The following is an 11,625-nucleotide window of genomic DNA, read 5'->3' on the forward strand; positions in this document are numbered from 1 at the left end:
CGGGTCGGCCGCGGGAGGCTCAGCGAGCTCCGGGCAGCGAGGCCGCAAGCGCCGCCGCCCCAGGGCCTCGCCTGCAGCGAGGCACCCCCCGGCCCGGCTCACGCAGAGCCGCGCAGAGGGACGCGGTCACAAGGTCACGGACACGATGACCTCCCCGACATGCGCACCCGGGAGCACGGAGGCAGCAGGTCGCAGTCAGTCACGCGTGGTTAGGCACCCACGCGCAGTCCTTCGCCCCCGCCCCGCATAAATCCACGCATATAATTAAAACAGCGTCTTTTCAGCATGCGTTTAGACGAGACAGCACAGAAAAACACGCGCCAGCAACTCCTACAAGAATCAAGACATCTCCCGTAACAACTGCACGTAGTTGCAGGCACTGAAGCACTCGCATGTGCAGCAAAACACGTCCTGCGAGTGCAGGAACAACTGCCTTGTCTGCGGTTCCCAGTACATGCGTAGCCTGCCTGCTCATTAAAACTCCCAGCAAAGTCAGCTGTCCTTGCTCATACACGGTCTGTGTAAGTGATGGAAATGCACAAAGCAAAATACACTTAACGTGCCATATTATATGAGAAAAAACCTTCCATTAAGAGGGTCATTTTCTTTCTCGGACAGTTAAGGCAGGATTTATTAGATTTAAATAGCAACAGAGAACGAAGGGGAATAAAGGCAAACCCATGTATTTAGCAGAGCAAGACTAACATTCCTTTAAAATAAGCTATTGTTCCATTGCTGTGATACTATTACTTGGTTTTAGAAGTCAGTAACTGACAAAGGCAAGCCAGGCTCCTCTGAATGCAAGATAAATTTAATTTTAGTATTTTACAATGCCCCAGTGATACCCAGATTACAGTCTGTAAGTCTGCAGCGCACGATCCACAGCTGGTTTCTGAAACCATTTTAAAAATAAGGACTTCTTGGCTTTTGTGTGGCTACGCCGATGACGCGCAAAGATACTTGTGTGTTGGCGGTGGGGGGTTAGATGTGGGACCATCGCCATGGCCGAGAAGAAGCTGTGTTTCCCAGGGGCCGTGGTTCTGGTCTGGACTCGGCAGAGGCAGAGCCCGGGGCAGGAAGGGACGGTAGCTCTACCAGCTGTTTTTAGACTCTGCTGTGAATATCCTGGTATTTCTCTTCTGTGCCCTGTGGCTAGCCGAGTTCAGGGTCCTGCTATAGCACACGGTCGAGTCAGACTGCCCCGTTTATGAACTGATCCGGTACCATCTTCAAGTGGTTCATATCGGCTTTGTTGCTACCGCTAAAATTTGAAGTCTGTCCCAGGCTCCAAACTGTCCCCATGCTCAGACTAAGTTTATTCACAGGCAGGTCATTTAGCTTGTTCCTGGGCCAGCACTGCTTAGAATTACAAATAGTTCCTTATCCTTGCCGATTGTTTGCACCTTCTCCATGTATATGTATGCACATGGATACGTGTTTACGCAGTGATATGTATGTATGTATGTATAAAGTGGAGTCAAATTCCTTCCCAAGCGAAATAAGTCACACTCTTGCCAACTCCTCCGGTATGACGTTTTTGGTTTCCTGCATCACCTTTGGCTTTTCCTGTACTTGCTGCCTTTTAAACGTGGAATACCAAAACTGCAGATAATACTCCACAGTTTGCTCTTTATTTCTGAAGTTTTTGCAGCTGTTAAAAAACAGCCAATTTCTGAAGTTTTGAACAAAATGCAAATAATGGTCAGGTGCACCAAAATTGCCAGGGGGATTCCATGAACCAGGCAGAATGGGGAAAAAATTATAACGGAAGGAATGTCTCAAAGATCAGTTTCGCTAGTCTTCAAATTTCAAGCACTGGTGTATTTTGAGGCTTGTTTTGAAAGTCTGTAGCTTCACAAGTACCATGCCAGGATAGATGTCTGTAACAATTTATTTAACTTCTAATTTGCAAGTGGGGATCTTAGGCACATGAACGTGTTGCTTATTTTCCAGGCCGTGTATTGCAGGCAAGTCTTATCTGTGTCTCTATTTTTCTCTTTTTTTCCCCCGCAAGCTTTTTTCATCGTTGAAGAAGAAATACGTAATTATCAGTGTTTTTATTAGATGGCTCTGGTGAAATGTCTACAGTAAATTGCACTTTCCAAACAATTAATGCTACTTAGGTGCATGCTTTCTGTATGTAAGAAATCTAAACAGTTTTGATAACTGGAAAAAATCAGCTCACTATAAATAGGAATGTGCCACCCTAAATGTAATGTTTGTGAAAAACTGGGAAAGTCGATCGATACTTTAAATGTCTCATAAAATAGGTTTAAAATTAAGGTGCTGTTTTCACTTTGAAGCATGGCTGAATCAGTAGAACTTGAGCTTAAAAGACAGTGAAGACACTTTTTTTTTTTTAAGGTTACTGAAATAATATTAGTGCTTAATCCATAGAAGACCAAGTAACTAGCTGGATTACTTCCACAAAATGACATTTGGAAAACTGAGGAAAATACACAACTTGGGGTCAGTGCTATGAGAAGCAAGTTGCACGCAAGCTATGGAAGAGTTTTCAACCCTGGGATAAGCCATACTTTCAAGTATAGTAATGGTTACTTCGGCACATTTTAATGCCAAGGTGAAGATATTGCATGGCAGTCTTACTCTGTACGGTCAAGACTTTGAAATTCCAAAACCTTACAAAACATAGAAGAGTCAGACTGTAGATGTTGGGATGGCTGCTGACGGACGTTGCACAAATCGCCACTTCATTCACTATGTGATTAGGGAGCTTCTGAATTAACGTGGCTTAAATGAAACACTTTCCAAAGGAGAGTATCAGAACCAGGAAGAAAGTCCTAGTGTTAGATACTTCATGAAAAAAATCTGGACTGAAACTGTTAGAAGTGTGACACACCTTTTTATTTGACAGCAAATTCTCCCTCTGGACCATTGGCTAATTTCTCTGTACACAAAAAAGCTGTGTAAGAGTAGATACTCTTGTGAGGAGAAATGAACTAGAAGTATCAGATTCTTTAAAGGAGTTCAGGCTCAAGTTTTAAAATACTGAAGAGTTGATGTTATCTTCATAAATTTTGTTCCTTTGTCAGGTTTTCTCTCTGCGTTAAAGCCCTCTGTTACTGTAAAATTACTGCCGATTGCTCATTCTGTATAGTAACACCATGCATCTTTTTGAAAGTAGTTTTAAGGACGAGGGTTTACTGAACTGGAGTCAGGTCTTTCCAATGTAACTAGAAGAATCTGACTGATGGGGGTAACTTGTTTTTTCTTCTTCCCTGCTTCCTCAGAATGACTGCCTTTTGCGTGATGAAGCTTTTATGTCAAGCAACCAGAAATGAGAATAGATATGCAAAAAGATTCTTTGGCACTCTTCTGACACAAACCCCACAAAAGAGGGTCTTTTCTCCATTCTGGATGGTGGTACCTGACCCTAGAAAGTCAGCTGCTTTTGGACTTACTCAACCATTGTGTACAGCTGAAAAATCTCACACGGAACCAAAAAGGAAAGCGGCATTTGGAAGTGTTGGGCGAAGAATTCCGTATCGGATTTTGCATGTAATCAACCAGGATGGAGAGAGCTTAGGAAATATGCACCGAGCAGAGGCACTCAAACTTATGGATCAACATGACCTGAAACTAGTTCTCCTTCGTGAGAATGCAGAACCTCCTGTATACAGACTAATGACCGGGCAGCAGATTCATGAAGAACAGCTTAAACGTGCAGAGAAGAAAAAAGCAAATCCAAAAGCAGGTATGTACATCGTTGACACTACGACACTGAGCACTTTGAAAAATGCTGCATTAAAAGTGGTTTCAGCAGATTAAACCCTCTTACTTGCATTTGTGTAAATCCAAAGCAACATCACTGCAGTCCACCCTATTAAGGGTTTGCAGTGGTGAAAATAAAATTTTGGATTAGTCTAGTCTTCCACAGAGAAGCCTTCTATTGCCTTCGCAGGATTTACTATTTTGGCATCTGCTGGCTTTTTTTTTTTTTAAATCTATTTTTATTTAAGTGAATATAACTAGACTCTGGTTCCATGAGACTCACTGAATTTCTGTTCTTTTACTAAGGCATAAAGTGACAGGCAGTTTGTAAAAACCGAGCACCAGATACACCGATATAATTACCTAATTTCATCACCAGTAGTCATGAAACATTCTCTTCCTAGTTTGCTGCTAGGAAGACAAAGCGTGGAGCCCTTTCTTGTGCAGAGTAAGAGAACAACCTTTTCAATATTCAACGCTTTTCAGTGGTTTTTCTTAAGTCAGCCTGCTCCAGCAGTTCAACAAACTGAGTTTGGCAAAGAGGTTTTAGAAAAGGCATCTGACCTTGTATCCTCTTTTCTTATCCTCAGGCTAACGACGGTATCTGTGCTTTGGGTAGAGTTCTGATTTTAGAGGAGAGCACTACTGTGGTAGTGAGTCTTTCTGTTCAAGAAACTACAAAAAGATTATTCAAATGGTAACTACTTTAGAGAATCCCTAAAGAGGAAGAGACCATAAATTGTTCAAATATATTACGAGGCATCATACTTACAGCTGAATATTGCACTTCACCTTTCAAGAAAATGGGCTAGAGATGAAGACCTATCTAACTTCAAAGCTTTTACACTCAGCTATACTATGTGCAGAATGTAGGAATTGCACACTAAGTCTTTAATTCCAGTGCTTACCTGTTTACCTTTGTTAGACCTGCATTATGGGTGGTATGAACAAAACTGAAATTAAAATAAAAATACTTTAAGCCTTCTGACCCTGAAGAGACTTCTCCCCGTGCCTCAAACATGCACTCAGTCTCCCAATTACGGCAGCGAGTGTGAGATATCAAGTAGCCACCTTCTAAGGTGAGAGCGGTGCATGCGGAGACCACGAGATTGGGATGGTCCGTGTACGAGAAAGCAGCACGGGGGAAGGGAGTTAAGCAGACAAAGCACCACAGGCTGTTGAAAGAGAGCAGCTGATACAGGTTTGTCAGATGTTAAGCCAACACAGTTTTAGTTCTGTTTTAAACAGGGATGGTTCAGAAGGAGTTATCCTTTTCTTCAGCAATTGCCAAGAACGACTTAGAGACCAAGACTAAACAGATAGCACAGTGGATTGAAAAGAAATACCGTGTTAAAGTTACCATCCGGCAAGCAAAAGATAGCAATACAGACATGGTAAGTGGACTCCTGAAAGCTAGACCTATCAATTTCATGAAATAGGTGTACTTGTATTAACTTCCCCTATTCAGTACTGCCATGTTTTTTTAATATATCATGTACTGCTAAAATAAATGAAGGTCTGTGTCCCATGAAAGTAACGGTTGCCCCACCTAAGCTGCATCTGTTCAAACACTGCAGTTCTAGAAAAGTAGTCCCGTAGAGACAATTCAAATACCATGCTTTCTTAAGAGTGCAGTTTTAATACTGGCTTTGACAGCAGAGTCTAAGAAGTTCCTACTCCTTTGCAGCACCACCTTATTAAGTGGGCTGGTCAAATTTTCCTGTCTATGCCTTAAGACAGCTCACTCACTGAAAAGTTTAACAGTAAGGTTTAAAAACTTCTGCTGTATTTTAGCTGGACTATTTCAATAACCTAACTGTTCTTCTGAAGATGCATTTGTGCAACTATGGCTAAGGTTACTTTTCCACTGCTATGTGAAAAATTACTGGAATGATGTTCCAAGACTGGCAAAGTAAACACCTATAAAGATGTTAGGGAGCTGGTGGCCACTTACTAGTACAATTGTAGGGCCTTGAGACTTGTCTTCATTGTCATTTGCACAAATGCCTTTTTTATAAAGATTCTGTGTAAGATTTTTTTTTTCTCCTTTTAATGTTGTAGTGAATTAGGTTTCCTTGATGATTCTCTTTACTAAATTGCTGGAAAAAAACTGATATCACTTCATCCAAACGGAACAAAACTTTTTATAGAAGTTGAATTCATAGGGAAGGGGTAGCAGGAGGAAGAACTGGATATGGGAGGGAGCAGAACATTTTGTGACACAGTCCAGCTTGAGGTTGTCCTTAAATTTAAAAGCTTAATTATGAGCTTAAGAGTTCAGCTTGTTATATGAATGCGCTGTATCACTCAGTTCAATACTACCACATTCTGCTAACCTTAGAACAATACTGCCCCTTAAGAGGAAAGCTGCATAATAATATGCCCCGATCTAGTGGAAGAGGAGGGTGGGGAGGGGTCAGATGCAGCATTTGTAATCACTTTCACAGACACCTTTAAACAGCAAAACAGGATGAGTCAGGAATTCAACCTAAGTGTTAGGAAATGACTTAGTCCCTCTAGTGACTTTCCTAAACCTGCTGATGAGTAAAGAACAAATGGTTGGGAAAGGACAAGCTGAACTGCTCAAACCAGGACTAGCAACTAGCTCGTTTCAGCTAATACCTAAACCACAAGCAGGAGATTGTGTCATTATAGAACAGCCTGAAATACTTCTCTACCTGTATTTGTGCATTTAGTCCTATTTTTCTCCTTCTTTTTAGTTCACGCTTTTTGATCAGATTTTAGAGACTGTGTCTGAGAAAGCCACTTACCTTTCCAAGCCAAAAGTTACTAGAGAAGGAGTGAGTACCTGTATTTTGAGACACATGTCTGACAAAGAGTTAAAAGCATACCAGAAGATGGAAAAACAGCAAAACAGTACAGTAAAGAAAGATGAGAATGAAGATCAGAAGTCAAATGAGTTGCATCAGTGACTTTATGAAGAGGTGTAAACAATATTAATTTCTTATTTAAAAAAAAAAAACCCAACTATAAACTTAATAAAGTTATTGTTGAGCTTTGCACTGGTCATTCCTTGAAGAATGTTGTCTCAGTTAACCTTTACTGCAGAGTCAGAATTTCAACAGTTGGTATTTCATTTTCCATGGGCTTATCCATTGTTTTGCTTTCTGTCACAACCGCATCCTTTCCTGGCTGGGTTTTAGGAGGAATGTAGCCGCTCAGACGAGAGGCTAAGCTCCTCTTCGGACGAGAACGCTTTGCCTGGCAGAAACAAATCTAGAATTAGCAACTTAAGTTATCTATGGAGCAAAGACTACTACTGGGGGGGGGGAAGGAGGAGGGGAGAAGAAATTAATGAATAGGCCAGCACTGCGTTATTTAAAGGAGCTTCAGAAATTAAGAATCTCCCAAATTGAGTAAATAGCTGGCCTGTTTTCCTGCTTGAAGTCACATTCTAAAACACATAATGTTTACCCTCCTCTGAAGTGACAGGGTATGGTTGAGAGGACTTTTTCAAGAGTATAACTTACTTTCAAGTTCAGCTTTCTCTTTTCAGGATCATGTACAACTGTGTGCCTTGATAGGCTCTGCTACAGTTATAAAGAGCAGGGGGGGGGGAAGAAAAAAAAAAAGAGTTAGGTTTATCATTTCAGATTATGTGATTCAGATTAGGACAGTGTAAAAATACATACCTTCATTGCAAACACTCTTCCACAGCCTGGATAATCACAAGAGAATGGTTTTTTCTCCTCATGAAAAGAGAGGATATGGCTTTGAAGATTAAATACAGTTGTGTAAGTTCTCCCGCATCCTTCTCTCGGGCATCGACAGACTTCCCTCTCCACAGCATGTGTTTTTTGATGCTGCTTGAGGTAATCTTTCCGTTTAAAAGTTTTGTAACACTCATTGCAAACTATCGGCTCTGAGTGGGAGAGAGACAGGCAGAGTATAAATTAACAGCTTCTTACAGGAGCTCAGAATCAAACCCTAGTAGTCCTCTAGAACAATGCTAAAATCCACATGAAATGTAAAGAACTCGGACTGGAAGAGAGTAATGCAGTATGAATTATCCAGATCTGAAATCCTACATTATATAATTTCTCATTTACTGGATCACAAATCAAAGTTAGTATAGTGAGTAGCATTTTCATCAGTTAAAGGTCTAGCCAGAGTGACAACCATTTTACCAATAGTGTTAGTAAACAAGTTTGTCTAGCCACAATGACAAATTGATGAAATGAGTTCAGCAAGGACTCCTCTTCAAATTAGCAGTTTGTTTCCTATTCATATCGAAAGTTAAGCTCTATTTACTAAAGCATTTGGAGTTTACCTGTATGACTTTCTTTATTATGTTTCAGAAGCTCTGTCCAAGTTTTTCCAGTATATGAGCAGTTTTCTTTCTTGCATGCATAGCCTGTTAGACAGGGGAAATGTTTACAGTTGCAAAGGTTCTGGCAAACACAGTCCAGTTTTACAAGGGGGAACTCCCCTTTCAGCATTTGAAAATTAAAGGCCAGTATTCCTCCTCTCCTCCCATGCTGCACAGTGATGGGACAAGAGGCAACAAACACAAATTAGAACATGAGAAAGTCCTAACAGATTTAAGGAAGAAACCTTGTATCATTGACACAAGTTGTCCTGAGAGGCTGTGGAATCCCTACCCCCGGAAACATTCAAAACTTGACAAGATGCAGCCCTCAGCAGCCTGGTCTAACTGACCCCACCTTCAGCAGGGAGTTGGACCAGATGACCTCCAGAGGTCCTTTCCAACCTAAATGATTTTATGAAACTCTGTCTCCCCTTGCTTCAGTAAAACTACTTCCTCACCAGCCATACACTTTCACTCAACTAGGTTAAAATAGCTGGAACAATATATATTATTTCTATGTAAATATTCGTACTACATATTAAAAACATAAGATCTTGACCGTACAGTAATATTCCTGAGTCTAAAGAGACTCTACTATTCTATCAGCAGACCGGATGGTTTTTAAACAAACCACAGAAAGTCAACGCTATTTAAATCCCAGGACTGGGAAGGTCAAACAACTATGAACAAGTCCCTGTGTTAAGAAAGGAATGCAGTACAAATCACAGATTTTGGATACTCCTCCCAGTTCCTTGGGTTTGTTTTTTTCTCTAGCACTGGAAAGCAGGCTAGCTGTCAACAGTACTGAAAGAATGGATAGGAGTGTAGCAGGATTAGCTCAAACATACATGACCACCTCCTGACGATTCCACTTAAAATACCTTTCACGTAGGTACATTAATAACTTTAAAAATGCAAGCCGACGTGGTTTTGCCAAGGCTCCATAGGAAATCTGTGGCAGAACTGGCAACTGATCCTAACCCCTGGAGGTCTAGGCTAGTGCCTTAACCATGAGCCCATCTCCAGAAGATGGCTCCTTATTGACAAGGAAGCACATTAGGAGAAGAAATGACTGAAGGAACCCCGAGCTCTGTTCAGCCTGCCACAAGTACATTGTAACTGAACACTGCAATGCCTTGCAATTGTATCCCATTCGACTATTCAAAAGGGGTCTTCTTGTTTTGTCTGTCTGGATCACTAGGCCCAGGATACTTCCATGTCTGTCATACATCCCTGCATACTCTCTGTACTGGAAGAAGTCCCTTTTCCTTTGCCAAAACATAATTGAGGCAAGAAGAAAAACTGTATTACCTTCATGTATCTTCTCATGCCGCTTTAGTCGACTTGGAGTAGAAAAGTACTTTCCACATCCTTCATTATTACATCTAGGTATAAAGTACACTGGTTTAATTTCCTTCACTGCATCCACGTATTTTTTTCTTTAAGTCAAGAACAATTAAAGTGGACAAAATAATCCAAGTTTCCCCTTGTCTAGAGATCTGTTCTATGTCCCCCCACCCCTTGTAAAAGTAAATTCCATAATACGTTTCTAATGGAGGACTCTGATCCCCTCAAGAGTTAAAATTATAGCATGATTTCCACGTATACGGCAAGTTAAGCTTTAGCTAAAGAATCAAGCCTCATATCCTCCCTACACAGTAGGCTCTTCAAACATAAAAGAGAAAGTGGAAGGTTTATGTGGCTTGTACAGATCTAGCAGTCAGAGCAGTAGCAAAGCACTAAGTATTTTTCTGCCTGTCACCCAGCCATACTAGTGCACTTCACTTAAGGGGAACACTCCTGTAAAGCGTGTTTCACCTGTAAGAAACACAAGACTAAACTTTGCTTTCATTAGATCTATACTGATGTGTCACGTAAATAATGGAGTTGCAATGCACAGCTGCTCAGATTGGTGTCCAAGCCTCTCACCTTTTTTAAGCTGCTACTCACTTCAGTGTTAGCCAAGCCACTGCTTTTTACTGGAAAACAGAGGTAGCTGCATTTTTCATTACGGTGCAAGCTCTCATGCTTGTATTTCAGACTGTGTGAACTCAAAACTGGGCTTTTTGCTTATTTTTCCTGTGAACCTGTAATAAACCCTAAGAAAATGTCTGGAATGCTGAAGTTACAGAGCACCAAAACTGTTTCTCTAAACAGGCTACTGAGCAAAGGACTAGTACAAGAAATGTACTTGCAGCCATGACTGCAAATTCATGCCAGTTTTTTTTAAATGCCACATCAATGAAAAGGTTGAGAAAAGGCACCTGTTTTCATCTACAGTGTTTAAATGTAATTGTTAAAGTTCATTATTAAAATTATCCACCTACTTGAAGGGAGGTTCATTGGTGTGGTGACATTGATGAACTTTAAGTTGTTGATGTTTCCTGAAAGACTTGTTACAGCCTTCAAAGTCGCACTATTTAGGAAATTAAGTTATCATTAGAGGCCAAATAACGACAGCCTAGTCCACATGTGTTTGCTGAAATCCCAATCACAGTATTTGAACTCATACAAGTACTGCATAATAACAAGTTGAAGTATTTCACTAGATAGATACACAAAAAGGAGCTTGTTTAGCCTCCACTTTACAGTATCAAAGGTAATCACTCACCACATATTGCTTTTGCTGATTTTCATGCTTGCGCTCAATGTGCTTCTTTAAGTTTGATTTTGTTACAAATTTCTGATTGCATCCATCAGCTGTGCACCTGCAAATGAACTGCATTTTTTTTTATCACTCTCAAACAGTGATTTGTTTCCTAGGCAGATACAGAAATCATTGGACAAGAGGAATACACAAAGAATGACCGAAACTCACAACCCAAATATAAAAATTGCTTTACAGACATGAAATGCCAGAGGCTAAGTTACAATCAAAAGCCACAGGAAAACATACCAGAAGAGATTTTTAATAAAACACGTAGGAACGCCTAGCTCCTAATCCATGACATGCAGCTATTAAGGGCTCAGTAGTAGGAGATAACTGCCTGCCTTCTTTTAATTCTGTATTCTAGGGAGGGATCCGCTCATTCCTTTAAGCATCTATTATGGATCGCTGCCAGACAGGAGGTTTTAGGCTAAGGAGATTCCCCACGTCGCACCCTGCGTGCACACTGTTACGGCAGTACTCACGATACCAGATCATGCTCTGTACCACCCACACATCAGTTTTCACTCCCCTTCATTTCCATAAGGACAAGCGTAATCCATTTTAAGAAGTAAAAAAATTTGGCCTTACTCGAACGGCTTTTCCCCAGTGTGCGTAAGAAGGTGACGAGCACGGTGGAAATCTCTCGTGAAACCTTTACCACAGCCTTCGTAATCGCAAACATACGGCTTCTGAAAGAGAGGGCTGTTCAGAGATGACAAACCACACCTCAGGGGGGTCGGCTGTTTCCCGGAGGCTGCCTTCAGCAGGATGCCCCGGCGGCGGTATTTCAGACACAACCCACGCAGCCCCCCCACGGCGTTCTGGGTACCCCCAGCGGGCCGCCCGATCCCCCCGAGGGGGCCAAGGTCAGCAGGCCCCGGGGCAGCCTTGGCCTCGAGCCGCGCAGGCCGCC

At 41.5% G+C, this 11,625-nt stretch overlaps 2 protein-coding genes across 3 annotated transcripts in view; one reads left to right on the plus strand and one right to left on the minus strand.

The window, feature by feature from the left end:
* The first annotated feature begins 3,078 nt into the window (after window positions 1-3,078).
* MTIF3 (mitochondrial translational initiation factor 3) lies at window positions 3,079-6,760 on the plus strand. 2 transcript variants are annotated; one of them, XM_009290228.2, is made up of 3 exons: window positions 3,079-3,715; window positions 5,014-5,126; window positions 6,453-6,753. In XM_009290228.2, the coding sequence occupies exons 1-3, from the start codon at window positions 3,253-3,255 to the stop codon at window positions 6,663-6,665; spliced, it is 789 nt and encodes a 262-aa protein (XP_009288503.1). In that variant the 5' UTR covers window positions 3,079-3,252; the 3' UTR covers window positions 6,666-6,753. The 2 variants fall into 2 exon arrangements, with proteins under 2 accessions (XP_009288503.1, XP_009288502.1); XM_009290227.2 differs by having other exon boundaries at window positions 3,084-3,715; window positions 4,981-5,126; window positions 6,453-6,760.
* The window catches only part of GTF3A (general transcription factor IIIA), a 30,571-nt gene continuing 25,595 nt past the window's right edge, over window positions 6,650-11,625 (minus strand). The window contains exons 3-10 of the mRNA XM_009290281.1: window positions 11,301-11,414; window positions 10,674-10,770; window positions 10,390-10,478; window positions 9,374-9,447; window positions 8,024-8,107; window positions 7,386-7,615; window positions 7,224-7,283; window positions 6,650-6,954 (exon numbers count right to left, since the gene is read on the minus strand). Coding sequence (XP_009288556.1) covers window positions 6,793-6,954; window positions 7,224-7,283; window positions 7,386-7,615; window positions 8,024-8,107; window positions 9,374-9,447; window positions 10,390-10,478; window positions 10,674-10,770; window positions 11,301-11,414 — 910 coding nt within the window. The 3' untranslated portion in view covers window positions 6,650-6,792. The remainder of the gene's footprint in view (window positions 6,955-7,223; window positions 7,284-7,385; window positions 7,616-8,023; window positions 8,108-9,373; window positions 9,448-10,389; window positions 10,479-10,673; window positions 10,771-11,300; window positions 11,415-11,625) is intronic.

The sequence above is a fragment of the Aptenodytes forsteri genome, unplaced genomic scaffold (assembly GCF_000699145.1).
Source record: "Aptenodytes forsteri isolate BGI_AS27 unplaced genomic scaffold, ASM69914v1 Scaffold155, whole genome shotgun sequence".
Lineage (NCBI taxonomy): Eukaryota > Metazoa > Chordata > Aves > Sphenisciformes > Spheniscidae > Aptenodytes > Aptenodytes forsteri.

Bases quoted from the DNA above. Each gene is read 5' to 3' on its own strand.
- MTIF3 (XM_009290227.2), top strand. From the start codon at position 3,253: ATGACTGCCTTTTGCGTGATGAAGCTTTTATGTCAAGCAACCAGAAAT. The intron at 3,716-4,980 runs GTATGTACATCG...TGTTTTAAACAG, and splicing joins AAAAGCAAATCCAAAAGCAG to GGATGGTTCAGAAGGAGTTA. The intron at 5,127-6,452 runs GTAAGTGGACTC...CCTTCTTTTTAG, and splicing joins AAGATAGCAATACAGACATG to TTCACGCTTTTTGATCAGAT.